At 43.4% G+C, this 20635-nt stretch overlaps 1 protein-coding gene across 2 annotated transcripts in view; it reads left to right on the forward strand.

Annotated features, from left to right (window-relative positions):
* The window catches only part of RNF214 (ring finger protein 214), a 33665-nt gene extending 15591 nt beyond the window's left edge, over positions 1-18074 (forward strand). For both annotated transcript variants that reach the window (XM_075839818.1, XM_075839819.1), the window contains 7 exons: positions 503-593; positions 872-970; positions 7058-7329; positions 7561-7711; positions 9782-9874; positions 9954-10031; positions 17878-18074. In XM_075839818.1, coding sequence (XP_075695933.1) covers positions 503-593; positions 872-970; positions 7058-7329; positions 7561-7711; positions 9782-9874; positions 9954-10031; positions 17878-17943 — 850 coding nt within the window. In that variant the 3' untranslated portion in view covers positions 17944-18074. The remainder of the gene's footprint in view (positions 1-502; positions 594-871; positions 971-7057; positions 7330-7560; positions 7712-9781; positions 9875-9953; positions 10032-17877) is intronic.
* The last annotated feature ends 2561 nt before the right edge of the window (positions 18075-20635 follow it).

A 20635-nucleotide genomic window follows, 5' to 3' on the forward strand; every position in this document is an offset into this window, starting at 1 on the left:
GGCTCATAGACTTTGTATGAAGTCCGTACACCGATACATTTATTTCCGGAAATAGCCGAACAGACACTAAGCAGCTGAGCGCTCACACTTCAGCTGCTTCATTCTAGCGATTGGTGGGGGTCTCCGTGCTCGGACCCCCACCAATCCAAACTTCTGAGATGTCACTATGACATGTCAGAAGTTTGTCCAACTTTTAGCTACCCTTTAATGTGTATAGCCACCTTGATATATGCACTTATCTGGCCTTTGAAACCCATCTTTTCTCTCTTGGGGCTGCAGTTGCATTGCAATTAAATATACAATTGCCGAACAATAAAGATGCAGAATTAACAAATAATTAAGGACCTGGGTGATAACCCCTATTGAGTAGTTAAATAGTACCCATCTAATATTTTAGAGTAATACTATTGCTGAAGTCCCCTGCTTTTAAATAAGAATTTTTAAGATTCATTTGTATCGTTAATAAAAAAAAAAATAGAATAATATATGCATCTCTTCTTAGGGTGGCTCCTCCAAATTTGGAATGGATTCAGCTGAAGCAGAGGTGGGATTCCAGGCTAGCCGGTATTCAGCAAATGAAGACAAATCTTCTGGTTGGTGATAAATTCTCTCAATCATTTAAGAGCTGAACCTATGACTGAATTGTGATAGGACAGTTCGTAGATATTGATTTATTTTTGAGTTTTAATTTTGTCATATATTGGCAACGTTCTAGAAAAGGATGATGAGTAGTTGAGTGGGAGCCTGGAGGCAGCATGGGGGGGGGGGGGGGTGTTAAATAAACCTATAAGGAAAGTGGCTATAAGCTATTTATATTTAACAAATTTACAATAAGCAGATCTTTAATATAATATTCCTTATTTTATTTTAGAAGCAATTTGAGGCACAAATTAAACAGGTCAAGAATGGCACCAAGTTGAGCAATTTACCATCAATAATGGCTCCAAATTTGACTCCTCCACCATCTGATGTAAGTTAACCCGCTCTTCCTTATCCTTCCCTATCTGGGGTTTATTAAAAGAGTACATGAGAACATAATAAAGAGATTTTTTAGATCTAGCAGTAAGGCCCTGTTCACACGGAGTATTTTGCAGGCAAAAACAATCTGCTTTAAAATTCCTTCAGGAATTTTGAGGCAGATTTTGACCTGCCTGTACTTTTTTGTGGTGTTTTTCGCAGCATCTTTCGCACGCGAACATTTAGCACCATTTCTGCCTCGGATTGATTTCAATGGGAGGTCAGAGGCGGAACTGCATAAGAAAGGACGTGCCGCATTTTTTTCCCCGCAAGTGACTAAAAGCCGGCTGGGGAAAAATCCGCCTTTGCCTCCAATTGAGATCAATGGGAGGAGATTTCTGAAGTTTTTTGGCTCTGATTCCAGCACTGTTTCCACGTCAAAACCAGCACCTAAAAACTCATTGTGAACTATACTTAAGAGTTAATAAACTCCAATATGTGTTTCTCTGGCTTTCTGGTTTCGTCATTCATTTTTGTCATACAGTAAATTTATAATAATATTTAAATTCATTGATTTCATTTAGCTTCTTTACTATCTGTGCTCTTGAAGTGAATGGGAGAAGAAGGCTGCAATACTTGTGAATTGCCGCTAAATGCGTGTTGACGATTCACAGTGATCAAGTAGAGAAAAGTAGGGGAAGCAGCGTACGAGCGCTGTGGCCCCTTCAAAACAGCTGATCGGCGGAGGTCCCAGGAGTCGGACCCCGACCGATCAGCTATTGATGGCCTATCCTGAGGAGAGGCCATCAGTTTTTATTGGCTGGAAATCCCCTTTAAGGGAGGAAACATTTCACAAAATAGTCTTGTAAAGCCATCTATTTAACTTTTATTTACATTTTGTCCCCCTGACAGAACCACCGTTGAGATTGCCCCTTGACCTTAATAGGACAAGGAACACAGAGAGGTTAAAAGCCCCTCCCGTTTCTGTTTCCCCAGTGTTTTCCTATTTCTACTGAGAACATGGTGCAGAGATGTGTTCTTACATGTGGAATCCTGTGGCTGGCGGCAGGGTCTCCATTTTATCTTTTAGCCGGACAGCATGGAATCGAGGTATCTGTACGTTCCTATAAGGCTGTATATAAGGTCTCTGCTGGAAGAGCCTCCTAGCCGTACTGCGGCACTCCGGGGAATAAGAATGCAGGATTGCGTCACCAAAGCTTCAGGTAGGGTCCACAAGGGGTGGTTCTTCCTGGCCTTTTGTGAAAGTTGTAAACATCCCTCTACCATCTTGGAACTCCCTCTTTTCGGCCTGCTCTGTTTTCTAAAGATGGTGGAGGGTTCACAATTTCAAAACATTATGTAGCAAAGAGTGACTGGGGAGGAGCTGGGAGAAGAAGCTTATCTTGCATATTTAATCGTCTGTGAGACTATTGGAGCATTTTAACTGGGATCTGGTAGGAGAAGTCTTTAGTATGTCTTAGGCCTCATGCACACTTCCATCACCGTTTTCATGGACGTTTTTCACGGATCCATGTGTCCGTGATTGGAACCGTGTGCTTCCCGTGTGTACTCCGTGTACACTTCCGTGTTTCAGTTTCCGAGAGAAAACTGAAACCCGTTCACACTATGTACACGATATTGTGAGTGCCGCACATGCTATTTCCTGTCTAGCGGTACTCACTGTCCAGGGTGCTGAAAGAGTTACTGCCGAACAGTGCAGCCCTTTAACTCTTTCAGCACCCTGGACAGAGACTACCGCTGGACAGGAAACAGCATGTGCGGCGCTCACAATATAGACTAATTGTTCATTTAAAAAAAAAAAAACAACTCAACAATAAAAACTACTTACTTACCCAGAAATCTGTGGAGCAACCTACCAACTCCAGCCCATGATTATCTGTAGGGCCACTTAAAAAAAAAAATTCCCAGGGTGATAAAAAAAATCCTCTCAGAAAACTAAGGCTAGTGTCAAAAAATGTACCATTTGTGGCTGCGTTTAAAAAATCCTTATGTACAACTAAAATAGTTCAGAGTGAGCAGCTGTCAAATTCTGATGAATTCAGGCAATTAATCAAAGAAGAGGTGCAATCTTCTATAGCAGCAATAACCCGAGATATATATATATATATATAAAATTTCTGAAATATTGTATTGTCTTTGGTTTTTAAGTGGGTAGTATACTGCCCTCCGCTTTAGTCTACATGTATAGTAAATTATTTTATTTGGCCGCGTCGCCTGATTGTCGTTGTAATTACTTCTATTATAAACTTCCAAATATTGTGTGATGAATGGAATGGTATATATAAACGGTGGACATGATGGCTGATGGATAATACCTCTTACCTGTTTAAACAAATATTTGGGAAGTCTTGATCTTATCCTCATATCTATTTTTAGCGATTAGTGCGATTAGTGCGCATGGCGTCGCATGACCTCTCTGATATCAGACCAGAAGTTGTCAAACTATTGGCGGACATTGATTGTGTGCATGATTGGACGCAACGATGGGCGGCAGTCACACGGACGGAGTGACATTGGGTGTGAACGCGATGCGGCATTGGATATTGCCCCAGAGGGTTTAGTATTTAAACTAGGATAAGTAGTAGTAAATTCAACTCCTGACAAAGGGTGCGAAAGCGCTTCGTGGGGTTTCCTCTGGTGTATGATCCATAGTGCCATCATGTCTTCCACAGGTAATTGATTATTTATAGAATTATTCGGTACAAGGTGCACTTACCAGTGTTTTATTACATAGGATTTGTGGTCTGTTTCACGTTGGGGTCTGATTCTAGATACTTGAGCCCTGCTTGATACTATTGATATAATTTATGTGGATAACTGATTAATTAGGACTTAGATGGCTTTACGCTTGAGGCTGTTTTTAAATGTGTTTTTTTATACATTGTTTGTATGTATTTGTAATTTGTTTTTTTCCATATTGTGGACTAATAGAGATTATTTATTATCATTTCCAAATAATTGTGAATTGTATTTTCTTTTGAGACATTTCATTGGTTATTTCCATATAGAGAAGCTTGATATACTACTCCACAGAACACGTTTCTACTGCTCCATAGTCCAGTGGAGGCGGCTTTGTGCTTAGTGATGTGAGGCTTGCATGTAGCTGCTCGGCCATGGAAACCCATGCCATGAAGCGCCTAGTGCACAGTGTTTGTGCTGATGTTAATGCCAGAGCAGGTTAGGAAGTCAGCAGAGCATTAGCAACTTCTACGCACTATCTGCCTCCGCACTCGGCAAACCTCGCTCTGTAACTGTACGTGGTCTGCCACTTCGTGGCTGAGTTGCTGTGGTTCCTAAACGCTTCCACTTGGCAATAATACCACTCACAGTTGATCGTGGAATATCTAGGAGGGAAGAGATTTTACAAACTTACTTGTTACAATAGTGGCATCCTATTACAGGACCACGCTCGAATTTAGTGAGTTCTTTAGAGCGACCTATTCTTTCACGAGTGTTTGTAAAGGCGACTGCATGGCTAGGTGCTGGATTTTATACACCTGTGGCAATGGGATTGAATGAAACCGCTGAATTCAATGATTAAGAGATGTGACCCAATGCTTTTGTCTATACAGTGTGTGTTTGTGTATATATATATATATATATATATGAGGGAGAGCAGCATTTACCATGATATTGTCGTCATCTTCCTTGATCGTATTCTCTCCCTTTTTATATAATCTAAATGCAATAAAATAATCCAAAGAGGCATCCCTTAAAGAGGATCTGTCTCCTAGCTAATCTAATAGGCGCTGTCACACTGATAATACTAGTGAAAATTGTGTCCCAATACTTTATTATTTTAAAAGTTATGAGCTTTTTTTCTAAATATGCAAATGAACTTATACTTGACAAGTTGGTGTCAACACCAGCGACTCTCCTGAGGTGGAGCCTCCTCGCAGCCTCCGATGCTGTCCTATCAGCATGAAGCTGCTTCACGCAGTGTGAGAGACTGAGGCTGGAGGGAAGGGGGAGCTCTTCAAATAGCCATATCTCCAGCTGAGCCATATCTCCAGCTGTGGACCACCTAGAACAGCGGTTCTGGTTGCATATGAAAGCTGTGAAACAACCAAAGATATCACCAGTTGAATACACAGTCGGGAATGGAAGCTGTAGACTATATGATCACACTCTGTTGCTGGGCAGGGAAGAGGGAGGAGCTGTATGATGATTGGACAGCGTCATACAGAAAAAATTACACCGCCCAGAGTAAAAATAAAGAGTAAGGCCTCATGCACACGACCGTATTTTTTCCCACCCGTAAATACTGGCGTAAATACGGGTCCGGTGTCACACGTATTCCACCCGTTTTGCACCAGTATTTACGAACCCGTGCCCGTAAATATGGGTCCGGTGTCACCCGTATTCCACCCGTATTTACGGGCACGTTTTTGGCGGCAAAATAGCACTGCACTAATCGGCAGCCCCTTCTCTCTATCAGTGCAGGATAGAGAGAAGGGACAGCCTTTTCTGTAATAAAAGTTAAAGAAATTCATACTTACCCGGCCGTTGTCTTGGTGACGCGTCCCTCTCTTCACATCCAGCCCGACATCCCTGGATGACGCGGCAGTCCATGTGACCGCTGCAGCCTGTGATTGACCTGTGATTGGCTGCAGCGGTCACATGGCCTGAAACGTCATCCAGGACGTCGGGCCGGATATCGAGAGGGACGCGTCACCAAGGCAACGGGCGGGAGACCGGACTGGAGGAAGCAGGAAGTTGTCGGTAAGTATGAAAGTCTTTTATTTTTTATTTTTTACAGGTTTATACTGATCGGTAGTCACTGTCCAGGGTGCTGAAAGAGTTACTGCCGATCAGTTAACTCTTTCAGCTCCCTGGACAGTGACTATTTACTGACGTCGCTTAGCAACGCTGCCGTAATGACAGGTGCACACATGTAGCCACCCGTCATTACGAGAGCTCCATAGACTTCTATAGACTGTCCGTGCCGTTATTATGGCCTGAAATAGGACATGTTCTATCTTTTTCAACGGCACGGGCACCTTCCCGTGAGAAAACGGGAAGGCACCCGTCGCCAATAGAAGTCTATGAGCCCGTTATTACGGGTCGTAATTACGACCCGTAATAACGGGAGTTTTTACGGTCGTGTGCATGAGGCCTAACCGCCTATTTGGCTATTAGAGCCAAATTAGGATATTTAGGAAATTGCACATAACTTTGGACATAATAAATGTTTTTGAATACAAATTACACTGTAGTTATCAGCATCATAGCGCCTATTAGATTAGTCAGGAGATGGGGAACTAGTAACATATCGTCCATTTGAGATAATAAATTAAAATAAGCGGGACCTAAGCTACTTTTGTGTCTGACTGAGAGGTAGCTTGCTGTAAAAGAAACCTTCATCCAGTGCTCTGTCTGCAATGAAGACCAGACAACATAAACCCAGTTCCATCTGTTATTCCTAGCCAGAAACGGAGGGAAATGAGATGTACCCCTTTTTCTATTACAGATTATTTTACTAGAGAGTCACTCTAATAGGTAAGGGTCCCCCATTTATCAGGCATTTATTGCATATCCTGTGGATATCTCGTAAATGATCCAGATGAGTGCTTCTCAAACCCGTGGGGTAGGTTTCACTGGTGAGAAGCCCAGCAGTTTTTGGTGAGGTGCAGCTGGGGGAGACAAATTTGACCAAAGTGATCATATGCTGCACAGTCAATTCTCTGGCTCCATCGTTCGCTCTATATTTAGCACTTTTTGTGCTTATTTTAATGTTACACTGGGTTCAAGAGACAAATGACAGATAAATATATTTTTTAATATCCTTTGCAGGGACTCTAGTGAGGCGCAGGCATTACCATGTTCTTGTTGGTGAGGCCCCAGTAGAAAAAGTTTAAGATGCCCTGCTCTAGATGGTAATACCGCTTTATGACTTATATGGCCAATTTGCCTTCATGACACTCGCTAATAAGATTGAACTCTATAGGACAATGGCAGAAAGGAAAAATATATTCAAGATGTCCTCGGGGTTTGCTTCAATCATGCAATTTGTGAGTGTGCCTTTTTATCTTCGCATTGATTGTACTTTTTACAATATATTTCTCTTATCTATTTCCAGCCCAGTCTCATGTTACAGAGAATTGCTTTTGCTCCTCTTCAGTCCACTCAGTCAATTCTACCTACAGACGTTGTACCCCATGGAAAAGCTTCCCTGCCATACCAGCGTTCCCATTCAATGGCCTTTACTCCATTATCTATCCCTGGTAATGTGGCCTCGGCTCCAAGCCTAACTACTGCTTCTCAAAATCCAGGCACCTCTGACGTTCCTAGCACCGACAAATTGGGCAAAATTCTTGAGAAGCTGCATACCAGGTTTCCAAAGTACAATAAGTAAGTGTATTGTAAGTATACCACAACCATGTGGCGGATTATAGCACTCTCTTCATGTTACAGATGTTTACTGCAAGGGCCAAGAAAAATTGCATGCTTTTTCCTTAATTTGACAGCACATTATATTTTTATCAAAATTGCATTGTTATGATTTAAGAGTTTTTGAGTTTAGCTCGCATTTTTTTGCCTTGTCTTGGTATTTCCATTCAATAACTTTGTTGTCTTGTGTAGGGGGCACTTAACTGATATCCTCCAGCAGATTAAGATAAAACGTGGAACTCTGACTGGCCTGACAGTTGAGGAATTGTGCCAGCTTGTAGAAACGCATATAGAACAGCTTCAACTGAAGAAATCTGCCAACCCAGCTGCAAATATAAAACAGGTAGTCGCCTAATAGGACATAAGAAAAATTCTCCTTCGCTCCCTACGGCATCCACAGAACTGGACACTGCTGCTTGTAAACGTTGCAGGGGCATTCATTCTGTACATGGTCTTAGAAAGGGGGTCCCCGCTGCGGCTGTTACATGCTGATACAGAAGGGACCCGCGGCGCGGACATCCATTCTGTCCAATGTACGGGACGTGTATTACACAGGCTGCGAAATAGGGAGAGACCGTGTATGGACCAAACGCCGCTGCACGGTTTACACTCAGGAGTGCTCAGTTTGGTGGATGCCAGAGAGGAGAATTTTTTATTTATTTTTTATAAAGAAATGTTATTTAATAGCTCTTCTATTCTTAGTATAAGAGGGCTAAATAAAAATAAGCATTATCCCGGGTAGCCCGTTTAACCTCTGCACACCATTTTACAGTTTATTTATAATTACAATGCACATAAAAAAAAGGGGGAAAAGCTTTGCATATACATAGATTTACTTATTTTGCACTGATCCTGAGTTTTATATTGAAGCCCATTGCTATCTACATTTGATCCCTGCGCTTACATGTTAGTGTCCTTTTCTTGTCCAGTGTCTGTACACAGTTGACTCTTCCCAGAATGAAAATAACAAGAGCAATCTTTACACCAGACCGTATACTGTTGTAGTAAAAAGTAGATTACCTAGAATTCAATGAAGCAGAGAACGTTACATAATAGTAGCTCAGGTAGACAATGTTAACACATGTTGTGACTTCCGTTAAATGGACACTAACTTTTCACACAGCTTATGCTGATCTAACTGTATGCCTGATATAAATCAACTTTGTAATTGACCTACTGTTAATATTCAGTAGTTTTATACATGCAAATTCTGTGTGAAAAAACTGCCACTAGGTGTCTCCCTTCCTGTAATCTGCTGTCCACCTCCTGTTGTCAAGCATTGACCAAGCCTGGTTACAGAGCAGAATGGGTGGCTGCAGAAGGTTGGGTTGTGTCTCTAGACTTCCTACTATAACTTTCTATGGAGAGAGAAGGGGGGAGCAGGAGGAGGCTGCAAAAGCACATGCTGCATGTAAGTCTATGGAGGGGTGAGCAGGGGAAAGAAGTAAGAGCAGAGAGGCTGCTGGTAAGATGCAAATCTCACCCCAGTGCTGGATTCTTAGCTACACTTATGTATAGATGTATATTCTCCTCCATGCAGCTTCGATATATATACAGTATGTGATATAGTATAGCAGGGTTCTCCACTTTCGTGTGTGCAGTGTATAGGAGACATGATAGCTGTTAGGCACCACCCACTAGCTCAGAGACAACTGAGAATTAGAGATAGAGCCTGCAGAGGGGAAAACTGCTAAAAATTGTCACATGCAAGTCATATAACGGCCAGATAAGTGTTATTCCTCATGTACACACATATGACCGCTTATTCTGTCTTATTCGTGATGTGTTAATAAATACCTGAAAATTTCTTTGCCAACATATGCTGACATTTTTGCAGTATGTGGAGGCCTGAAACAGGATTTTTCGACATTTGAATTTTGCATCGTTAGTTTTTTGGCACTTTCTCTGGTGAGTGCTGTGGGCACCTTGGCGTCATGTTTTCCGTTTTTACAGGATACATGACTGATATGATGGATCGATCAGGATTAGTTATGATCAGTTGTGATCCATTTAACAGATTTATCATGATGAGTTATGATCCAGGTTTTTTTTTACACCCTCCCATTGAGTCAGTCAGGTTTCCGTGCGTGCGTGCGTGCGTGCGTGTGTGTGTGTGTGTGTTAGAATAGGCTTTTCTGACCTTCAAAAAGCAACGGAAATCTGATGGAAAAGAACTAGCGCAAGTGTGAACAAAGCCTTAGGCTGTTAGTAATGTATCATATTATTTAAATTAGGTTTTTATTATAAACATGTCATTTTCAGTTTTTGGTTTTTTTTCATTTTATGTGGCTATTTACAAATCTAGAAATACACATTACCTTTTAGAGCTATGTTGTGAAGTTTGTACTTTGTGTAACATGATATGTAGCCGACAGTACTATACTAAATCTAACCTGATGTGCTGTTTTCTCAGCCTATTGGTCATGGCAGGCCACAGTACCCAACTGCACAAAGAACCACTACTTTCCTACCCTCAGCTTATGGAGGATATTCAGGGCGACCACAGGTATGGTCTGTAGAGAGGCTATTGAGGCATATACATGGTAGTGGGCAAAAAATATATATTTTGTCATGTTCCTATCTAGGTATGTTTCATGTGTCAGAAGATTGTGCAGCCTCTTGACCGGCAGCCTATGTCTTGTAACCATGCCATACACCGAGAGGTAAGCATTGTAGAGAAAAACCTGTTTCAACCACTTAAATTCTATGTACACATTTTGAAAAATGTTGTTTTTTTTTTATAAAAATGTGTATCAGTGTCATTGGTGCAACTTTATTACATTTTATTCAAAATTATTTTTACGGTTTTGAGATACAGCTGCTTTGTGTCTTTTATACGGAAGATAGTGCTGGAACCTGTATCCGTCAGGTCAGCAGGACTGACGGGTTCAGTGACGGCAGGTCCTGCGTGTCTCTGGCACTCAGGATCGAAATGTTATAGATTGCATCTAAGTTATGAACTTAGATGTGATCGATAACAGGTGGATCCTGCGTGTTCGACACAAAGCAGCTGTATCACAAAAAAGTTAAAATAACTTAATAAAATATAATAAAGTTGCACCAATCACTCTGAAACACTTTTTTTTTTTTTTTTTTAAATAAAAATAAGTCGCAAAAGTAAAAGCATTATAAAGTTAATAACACATAGGTACACCAGCCTATTTTGGACTTCAGGTCTCCGTCGTATTTTTTAAAACTGACGTCTTTATGTGATAATAACTTTGTAATGCTTTTACTTTTTTTTTTTTCGTGACACGTTGTACTTTATTTTGGTCGATCTGTTTTGTGTTTATTTTTAAGAAAAAAAATCTGAAATTGACAAAAAAATTTAAAAAAATTCAATTTGCAAAATGTAACTTTTGTCGCCATATAATTTTAGTAAGTAAGTTACTAATTTTTGTTATATTTTTTACGTTTTTTTTTGCTGTATTTTTTTTTTCTTCCACAAGGTAGAAAGTATTAATAATGAAATAATAATTTTATATGTTTTCCTATGTTGACCACCAGAGGGAGCACTTCCCAGGATTACAGCAAGATGAATCAGGCAAAGCCTGACTTACAGCTGCTGTAAATGTGGGAGGGAGACTCACCCCTTCCCTATTTTTGGCTACAAGCCAGGAAAAGTTGTCTTCAAATTGCTAAGCAGGGTCCAGCTCCCATTTTGGGAGTGTTTTGGGCAGAAGCTACTGGACACACCAAAAGGCTAAGAATGATGAAAGTCAAGAGGGAAGCCCTTGTGGTGAATGACTTTTCAGTTGACAGGTTCACACGGCGTGTATTTGACTCGGTTTTTGACGCATTTTACGTGCCGAAAAACGTGTCAAACGCTTGATTAAGCTTCCCATTTACATCAATGGGAAAGCGCGCCGTTAGTACATACAACACAATTTTTTACATAAGTGTTCTTAAAAAAACGCGTTGCGGAAAAAAAGAAGAGTTGTCAATTATTTTTCATTGGCCTGTAGTTTCTATTGCGATGCAGGGAGAAGACAGAAGTCGGTGTAAGTGAGAAGATTTTTTTTTTATATATTACTAATTTTATTTTTTTTACTTTGCAGGTTCTGCTCGACCGTTGTGTGGGTTTTTATTTGAATAAAAAATATTTTCTTAGGGTGTATTCAAACAGTGCAGTATTGCCGAGTTTTCGCCACGCAGCTTAAAACTGAATTAAAAAAAATTGTGCTAAAAACGCATGTGCTATTCTATCTGGTTTTCGGCCGAGCAGGAAAGACGCGGAAAAACTTTGTGAATATACCCTTCACACAGTTTTTTGCAGGCAGGAAAAAAAATATGCCTCAGAATTCCTTCAGAAATTTTGAAGCCGATTTTAAACTTCCTGCACTTTGTTTTCGCTGCAGTTTTCGTCCGCGGCCATTGAATCTAATGCAAGAACCATAGGCAAAATTGACTCCGAAAAGATTTCAATGGGAGGTCAGAGGCGGAAGCCGCTAGAAAGGAAACGCCGTTTTTGTTTTCCCTGTGAGCAGTCAAAAGCCACCCGGGAAAAAACTGCCTCTGCCTCCCATTGAAATCAATGCGGGGAGATTTCGGGGTTTTATGGTGCTGATTCCGACACGATTTCTGCATCAAAATCAGCGACAGCAATCTCTGTGCAAACAGGGAGTTATATCTCTGTTTTTGAATACTTTATTACCACCTTAGTAATGGCAGTTGTCTGTTTGACGATGTCCATTACTAAGGTGGAGGCTTAGTGTTATGCCCCATGCACAAGAACGTAAAAACGCCCGTAATTACGGGCCCATAGACTTCTATTGGCCACGGGTACCTCCCCGTATGCTTAAGAGAAGGTGCCCGGGCCATTAAATATATAACATGTCTTATTTTAGGCCATAATTACGGCACGGGCAGGCCCATAGAAGTCTATGGGGCTCCCGTAATTACGGGTGACTACGTGTGTGCACCCGTAATCGTTGCTAGACGACGTCAGGGGATAGTCACTGTCCAGGGTGCTGAAAGAGTTAAACGATCGGCAGTAACTCTTTCAGCACCCTGGACAGTGGCTACCGATCACAATATAGATCAACGTGTTAAAAAAAAAGACGTTTATACTTACCCAGAACTCCCTGCTTCTTCCTCCAGTCCGGCCTCCTGGGATGAAGTTTCAGCCCATGTGACCGCTGCAGCCAATCACAGGCTGCAGCGGTCACATGGACTGCCGCGTCATCCAGGGAGGTCGGGCTGGATGTCGACAGAGGGACGCGTCACCAAAACAACGGCCGGGTAAGTATGAATTTCTTTTACTTTTACTGCGGAAAGGGCTGTCCCTTCTCTCTATCCTGCAGTGATAGAGAGAAGGGGCTGCCGATTAGTGCAGTGCAATTTTGCAGCGAAAACGTGCCCGTAAATACGGGTGGAATACTGGTGACACTGGACCCGTATTTACGAGTACGTGTCCGTAAATACTGGTGCAATACAGGTCGAATACGTGTGACCAAGGACCCGTATTTACGGAAGGAAAAAAATACGTTTGTGTGCATGAGGCCTTAGCCAGTAAAAAGGCTAGCAGTAACCCTCCATTAATACCCCGATACCCACTGCCACAAGGGGTATCGGTAAGAGCCGGGTACGAACCAGTACCCGACCATCTGTAGTGCTGGTCGCGCACTGGGGCGGTCTTAGGCTGGGAAAGGCCAAAAACAGTGGCCCTTCCCACCCTGGTAATGCTAGTCTGCTGCTGCTTTATTGTATCTGGCTGGTTATTTTTTATTTATTTTTTTAAACGACGGGTCCCCCCATTTTCATAACAGGCCAGATAAAATAAAACATACCAGCCTGCAGCCGTCCCAGTGCCCGGCCATCACTAATGATGGTCGGGTACTGGATCGTACCCGGCTCCTCCCGATACCCCTGGTGGCGGTGGGTACCGGGGTAATAATGGGGGGTTAGTGCTAGCTTTTTCACTGGCTAATGCTAAGCCCCGCCTTAGTAATGGATGTTGTCAAATAGCCAATTGCTATTACTTAGGTGGTAATAAAGTATTAAAGAAAACAGACATAAGAAAATATTTTTTTATTGAAATAAAAATTTCCCCACAAAACCCTCTCTCACCATTTTATTTAAAAGGAAAAAAAAAAAAAGTAGATCGAAGTAGTCCAACGAATCTACAACATTGTCCAAACGGTCCAGTGGAACCTGCAAAACTAAAAAAATAAAAGTTAGTAATGTGCCGCTGTTTCTTCATTCCTTGCTTCAACTGTGAATCAACATGTAGTTACACGGCAGTTTACAGAAGGAACGACGGAGCAGCCGTGCTCGCCGCTGAAAAACAGCGTCGATCACACACACACTCTAACCCCCCCAAACATGCAACCGTGCCACACACTGTCCCCCACACACAAAAACACGCACACACCTTACCTGCATGTTTGGGGGGTTTGTGAGTGTGTGTGGGGGGTTTGCTCTCCGCTGATCCTTCAAAACAGCTGATACTTCATAGCCGCTGATACTTCATAGCCGCCAACCATCTGTTTTGAAGGAACAGCGACGAGCACCGCTGCTCCGTCGAGCGCCCCCCCCCTCACACACACACACACAAACCCCCCAAACATGCAACAGTACCGCACACAGACCCCCACAAACACAAAATCCACACACATACACAAACCCCCCTCCCCCGCACGCAGACAGCTTACCTGCATGTTTGGGGGTGGTCTGCCGCTGATCCTTCAAAGCCACCAATCAGCTGTTTTGAAGGATCAGCGGCGAGCTGCTCCGGCGAGCGCCCTCCCACACACACATCCCCCCCAGACATGCAACCGCGCCACACACAGACCCCCACATACACAAACCCCATTTCTCCAAAATAGTGCTGTTTTCCCCCTACAAACCAGCTCCTATGCACGCGCAGTACAGAGCGAGACGGCAGAAGCACAGGATGTAACGAACGGGTACTGTTCGTTATGTCCTATGCCCTGTAGCTGCCATATTTCATTTGTGTATGTGTCGTTAAGAGACACAAACGCAGATGAAATAGAACATGGCAGCCCCCAGTGAATTAAAAAAGTGTTAATAAAAAAACAAAAACATTTTATGTGAAAAAATAAAGTACATATAAAATTGTATTAAATAAAAAGACATAAATTAATTAAAAAAAAGAAATTCATGACACCTTTCCTTTTAAGAGAGCAATACCACACAAATTAGTTAACATTTACCATATGCCTACTTTATGTTCGCATCATTTTTGTAACCATTCTTTTTTTTTTTTTAGAATATTAGAAGGCTTATAAGTTTTCAGCAGCGATATTTACAATTTTCAGAAACATAATTTTTAAGGCCTTTATCATAACTTTATCATAACTTTATCATAAGGCCTCATGCCCACTTCAGTTTTTTCCTTCAGGGTGCTATCCGTTTTTTTCACTGATCGCACCCTGACACATTCATTTCAATGGGCCAATGCACACTTTATTACACGTTATTTTCACGGATCCGTTGTGCCGTTCCGTCAAAAGTAGAGCATGTCCTACTTTTGTCAGTGATTCCGTGACTGTGGGGCCCATAGAAGTCAATGGGTCCATGAAAAAAAACGGACGGCACACGGAAGGTTTCCGTGTGCCGTCCGTTTTTGACGGATCCGTTGCCCTAGCAACGGCATGGCATGCCAAAGTTTACAGACTACAGTACACATACATTCCTGAAGATGGATGTTGAGAGACTGTTAACGGATCCATAAAAAACGGAAGCACAACGTCCGTTTAAAACAGAAACACGGATACGGAGTACACACGGAAACCACACGGATCCATGAAAAACGGCCGTGAAAACGGTGATGGAAGTGTACATGAGGCCTAACTGAAGATAACGAAAACCACTTAATTTACCCATTCAGTTGCTGCTGCATTTCAAGGCTTTAGAAGCTATAGGGTGGCCATAGCTTCTTAAAGAGGCTCTGTCACCAGATTTTGCAACCCCTATCTGCTATTGCAGCAGATCAGCGCTGCAATGTAGATTACAGTAACGTTTTTATTTTTAAAAAACGAGCATTTTTGGTCAAGTTATGACCATTTTTGTAGTTATGCAAATGAGGCTTGCAAAAGTCCAAGTGGGCGTGTTTAAAGTAAAAGTCCAAGTGGGCGTGTATTATGTGCATACATCGGGGCGTGTTTACTACTTTTACTAGCTGGGCGTTCTGATGAGAAGTATCATCCACTTCTCTTCAAAACGCCCAGCTTCTGGCAGTGCAGACACAGCGCGTTCTCGAGAGATCACGCTGTGACGTCACTCACAGGTCCTGCATCGTGTCAGACGAGAGAGGACACCGGCACCAGAGGCTACAGTTGATTCTGCAGCAGCATCAGCGTTTGCAGGTAAGTAGCTACATCGACTTACCTGCTAACGCCGATGCTGCTGCAGAATCAACTGAAGCCTCTGGTGCCGGTGTCCTCGCTCGTCTGACACGATGCAGGACCTGTGAGTGACGTCATAGCGTGATCTCTCGAGAACACGGCTGTGTCTGCACTGCCAGAAGCTGGGCGTTCTGAAGAGAAGTGGATGATACTTCTCATCAGAGCGCCCAGCTAGTAAAAGTATTAAAAACGCCCCGATGTACGCACATAATACACGCCCACCTGGACTTTTACTTTAAACACGCCCACTTGGACTTTTGCAAGCCTCATTTGCATAACTACAAAAATGGTCATAACTTGGCCAAAAATGCTCGTTTTTTAAAAATAAAAACGTTACTGTAATCTACATTGCAGCGCCTATCTGCTGCAATAGCAGATAGGGGCTGCAAAATCTGGTGACAGAGCCTCTTTAAGCCTTGAAATGCAACAGGATCTTAATGGGTTAAGAAGCTGCCCGGGAGAAACATAAGTAACTTACTTTAAAAAAAAAATTGGCGACACATTCCCTTTAATGGGTTAAGAAGCTGCCCAAGGGAGAGCGGGACACTGTATAAAACAACCAATCAATCTCTGGACTCACAGTATTAGGCCGGATTTACACGAGCGTGTGCGTTTTGCGCGCGCAAAAAACGCTGCGTTTTGCGTGCGCAAAAGGCATTTGACAGCTCCGTGTGTCATCCGTGTATGATGCGCGGCTGCGTGATTTTCACGCAGCCGCCATCATAGAGATGAGGTAGTCGACGCCCGTCACTGTCCAAGGTGCTGAAAGAGCTAACTGATCGGCAGTAACTCTTTCAGCACCCTCATCAGTGAATGCCGATCACAATATACACCAACCTGTGAATAAAAAAAGAAGTTCAAACTTACCATGAACTGCCTGCTTCCTCCAGTCCGGTCTCCCGGCCGTTGCCTTGGTGACGCGTCCCTCTCTTGTCATCCGGCCCCACCTCCCAGGATGACGCGGCAGGCCATGAGACCGCTGCAGCCTGTGATTGGCTGCAGCCTGTGCTTGGCCTGTGATTGGCTGCAGCCTGTGCTTGGCCTGTGATTGGCTGCAGCCTGTGCTTGGCCTGTGATTGGCTGCAGCTGTCACTTGGCCTGAATTGTCATTCCGGGAGGTCGGACTGGAGGAAGGAGCCGGGACTTATCGGTAAGTCCGAACTTCTGTTTTTTTTTACACGTATATGTATATTGTGATCGAAAGTCACTGTCCATGGTGCTGAAACAGTTTAAGTCTTTGAGCACCGTGGGCAGTGACTGTCTCCTGACGTCGCGTACCCGAACATTTTTTGCCGGGTTCGGTCAAAACGAGTTCGGCCGAACCCGGTGAAGTTCAGTGCGCTCATCTCTAATTTGACACTCCGTTTGGATGTTTGTAACCAGAAAAGCACGTGGTGCTTTTCTGTTTACATTCATCCTTTTGACAGCTCTTGCGTGATTTTCGCGCATGCAACGCAGGACCGTCCGTGTGGCATGCGTTGTTTTCACGCACCCATTGAAGTCAATGGGTGCGTGTTGCGTGAAAAACGCAAGAATATAGAACATGTCGTGAGTTTTACGCAACGCACTCACGCAGCGCAAAATTCACGCATCGTCTAAACAGCCCCATAGACTATTATAGGTGCGTACGACACGCGTGAAAAGCACGCGCGTCGCACGCGCGTATAATACGCTCGTGTAAATGAGGCCTTACACACAGATAGCAAACCCCAGTCCTCTCACTGCTGCTGAAGTAGATGCGCTGTGCAGCGTGTCTGCTTGTTTTTCTCTCTCCTGCTACGGGGAGGGGGGCGGGGCCTGTAACGACTTCACGATTCTGGGCAAGTCCAGAATCGTGCTAACTTGAAATGGCGAATTAATCAAATTAATTTGATGAATCGCCCAGCCCTAGTGTACATATTTAAATATTTGATGATGGGTACGTAAAACTACATAGGTATTTAAATTGGGAGATAATACAGGGCTGAGCTATTATTTAGTTATTTTGTAATTAAGAAATAAAACATTTTTGTATGAGGAAGAGCGAACATATAATATGGTTTATACAGTGAGCGGTTGTTACATTGATAATAGATTGTGCTGTCTTAATTCTGCATATCCCCTATAACTTTAACTGTAAACTTCCTCATTTCTTCCACAGTGTGCTACATCTTGGTCTTTAACCAACCATGACAATGTCTGCCTATTCTGCCCGAGCCAACGATAAGCAGTGGAAGCGTGGATGTGCTGCGCAGAACTCTGCCTAACGCCTTTGTTAACTTGTTATTGGTTTTTGTGCACAAATGTTTTCATAATAATGTTCAGTAACAACTCTTTAATAAAACCTTGTTGAAGGAATACCATTAGTGTGCTTTATCTTTTACTGAAAGAATCTAAATATACCTTAGGAATATAAATAGTACAGCTTTGTTGTGTGAATAGTTTCAGAATCAAGACCTTTAGGTGTCTGAATGTCCACAGAAAAACTTGGAATTACACATTTTCAGGCCATGTTCACAAGTTCAAAATTTGATGAGGATTTCTATGTGGTTTATACGCCAAAAACCACCGATGCAGAGGTAGGCATGTGATAAAAAAAATCTATGCAGGATAATGAACGTGCTGTGGATCTTAAAATCCACATCGTGTTTGCCTCATTGAATTACTGTGGGGTTAATCCACGTGTGGACCCGCTGGGACTTCATAAACAGAAATCCGAGATTTAGCCCCTGAATTCTGCTGCAGATACTTTTGAAAAATTTAGACGTGTGAACATAGCCCAAGAGTGAATACTTTGGCTAAATATTTGTTCCCTTTTTTTTGTGGCACAGATGGAGCTTTAATATGGTACCAAAATACAACTATTATCTTTTTCAAATGTTTTTAGTTCTGTGTAGGGGGAAACATTTAAATTTCCTTATATAACTGAATATAATTGCTTTAATCAAAAAAGTTCACAACACAATATGATCGTCTTACTTTCCTGTGTATAGTGATACAAAATATGTGTACTTTACCCAACATACACTGTTGCTATAACACCAAAGAACAAATATCTCCATATTTATTCTAGCTTCTACCCATTGTGACATCACAATAGGGAGAATTTTGACAACACAATAGCAACCATTGTGACATCACAAAAGCGACCATTGTGACATCACATTGTGACAACGTTTCGACCCGTAACAGGTGGAGGGTCTTTCTCAGGCTTGAGAAAGACCCTCCACCTGTCACGGGTCGAAACGTTGCCATTTTTTTACTGGATGTTTGACCAATAAAAGAACATATTGATTGAAACTTGGGAGACGTGTGCTGCTGTTCATCACGCTTTTTCTGAAGATTACATTACGTCACTGGGTTTGTCTGATTTTACAGCGTGACCGCTCCTAATAACGGGATTTGCGCTGCTTCAAATATTTTATTTTTTGGATCACATTGTGACATCACATTAGCGACTATTTTGACATCGCAAAAGCGACCATTGTGACATCGCAATAGCGACCATTGTGACATCGCAATAGCGACCATTGTGACATCGCAATAGCGACCATTGTGACCGCAATAGCGACCATTGTGACATCGCAATAGCGACCATTGTGACATCACGAAAGCAACATCACAATAGGGACCCTTGTGACGTCACCCTAGCGACCCTTGTGGCGTCCCCACAGAAACCCGTGACGTCACAATACCACTTGTGAAATCCCAATAGGGACAATTGCGACATCGCAAAAGCAACCATTGTGACGTCACACTAGCGACCCATGTTACGTCACCATAGCGACCCTTGTTACGTCACCATAGCGACCCTGGCGACGTCACCACAGCGACCCTGGCGGCGTCACCATAGCGACCCTGGCGGCCTCACCATAGCGACCCTGGCGACGTCACCATAGCGACCCTGGCGACGTCACCATAGCGACCCTGGCGACGTCACCATAGCGACCCTGGCGACGTCACCATAGCGACCCTGGCGGCGCCACCATAGCGACCCTGGCGGCATCACCATAGGGACCCTGGCAGTGTCACCATAGGGACCATTGTGGGATCACCATAGGGACCATTGTGACTGTACTATAAGACCCTTGTGACATCACAAAAGCGGCCATTGTGAAATCGCAATAGCGACCATTGTGACATCGCAATAGCGACCCTGGCGGCATCGCCATAGCGACCCTGGCGGCGTCACCATAGCGAGCCTGGCGGCGTCACCATAGCGACCTTTGAGGCGTCACCATAGCGACCCTGGTGGGCGTCACCATAGCGACCCTAGCGGCGTCACCACAGGGACCACGGCGACGTCACCATAGCGACGTCACCACAGCGACCCCGGCGACGTCACCATAGCGACGTCACCACAGCGACCCCGGCGACGTCACCACAGCGGCCCCGGCGACGTCACCACGGCGGCGTCACCACAGCAACCCGGGCGGCGTCACCATAGCGAACCTGGAGGCCATTGTGACTTCGCAATAGCGACCATTGTGACATCGCAATAGCGACCATTGTGACATCGCAATAGCGACCATTGTGACCGCAATAGCGACCATTGTGACATCGCAATAGCGAAGAATTTTAAATCACAATAGCGATATGACAATATGGACATCACAAAAGCGACCATTGTGACCTCACAAAAGCGACCATTGTGACCTCACAAAAGCGACCATTGTGACCTCACAAAAGCGACCATTGTGACCTCACAAAAGCGACCATTGTGACCTCACAAAAGCGACCATTGTGACCTCACAAAAGCGACCATTGTGACCTCACAAAAGCGACCATTGTGATCTCACAAAAGCGACCATGGTGACCTCACAAAAGCGACCATGATGACCTCACAAAAGCGACCATGGTGACATTACAATAGCGACCATGGTGACATCACAATAGCGACCATTGTGACATTACAATAG

Source organism: Rhinoderma darwinii, chromosome 10 (genome assembly GCF_050947455.1).
Source record: "Rhinoderma darwinii isolate aRhiDar2 chromosome 10, aRhiDar2.hap1, whole genome shotgun sequence".
NCBI lineage: Eukaryota > Metazoa > Chordata > Amphibia > Anura > Rhinodermatidae > Rhinoderma > Rhinoderma darwinii.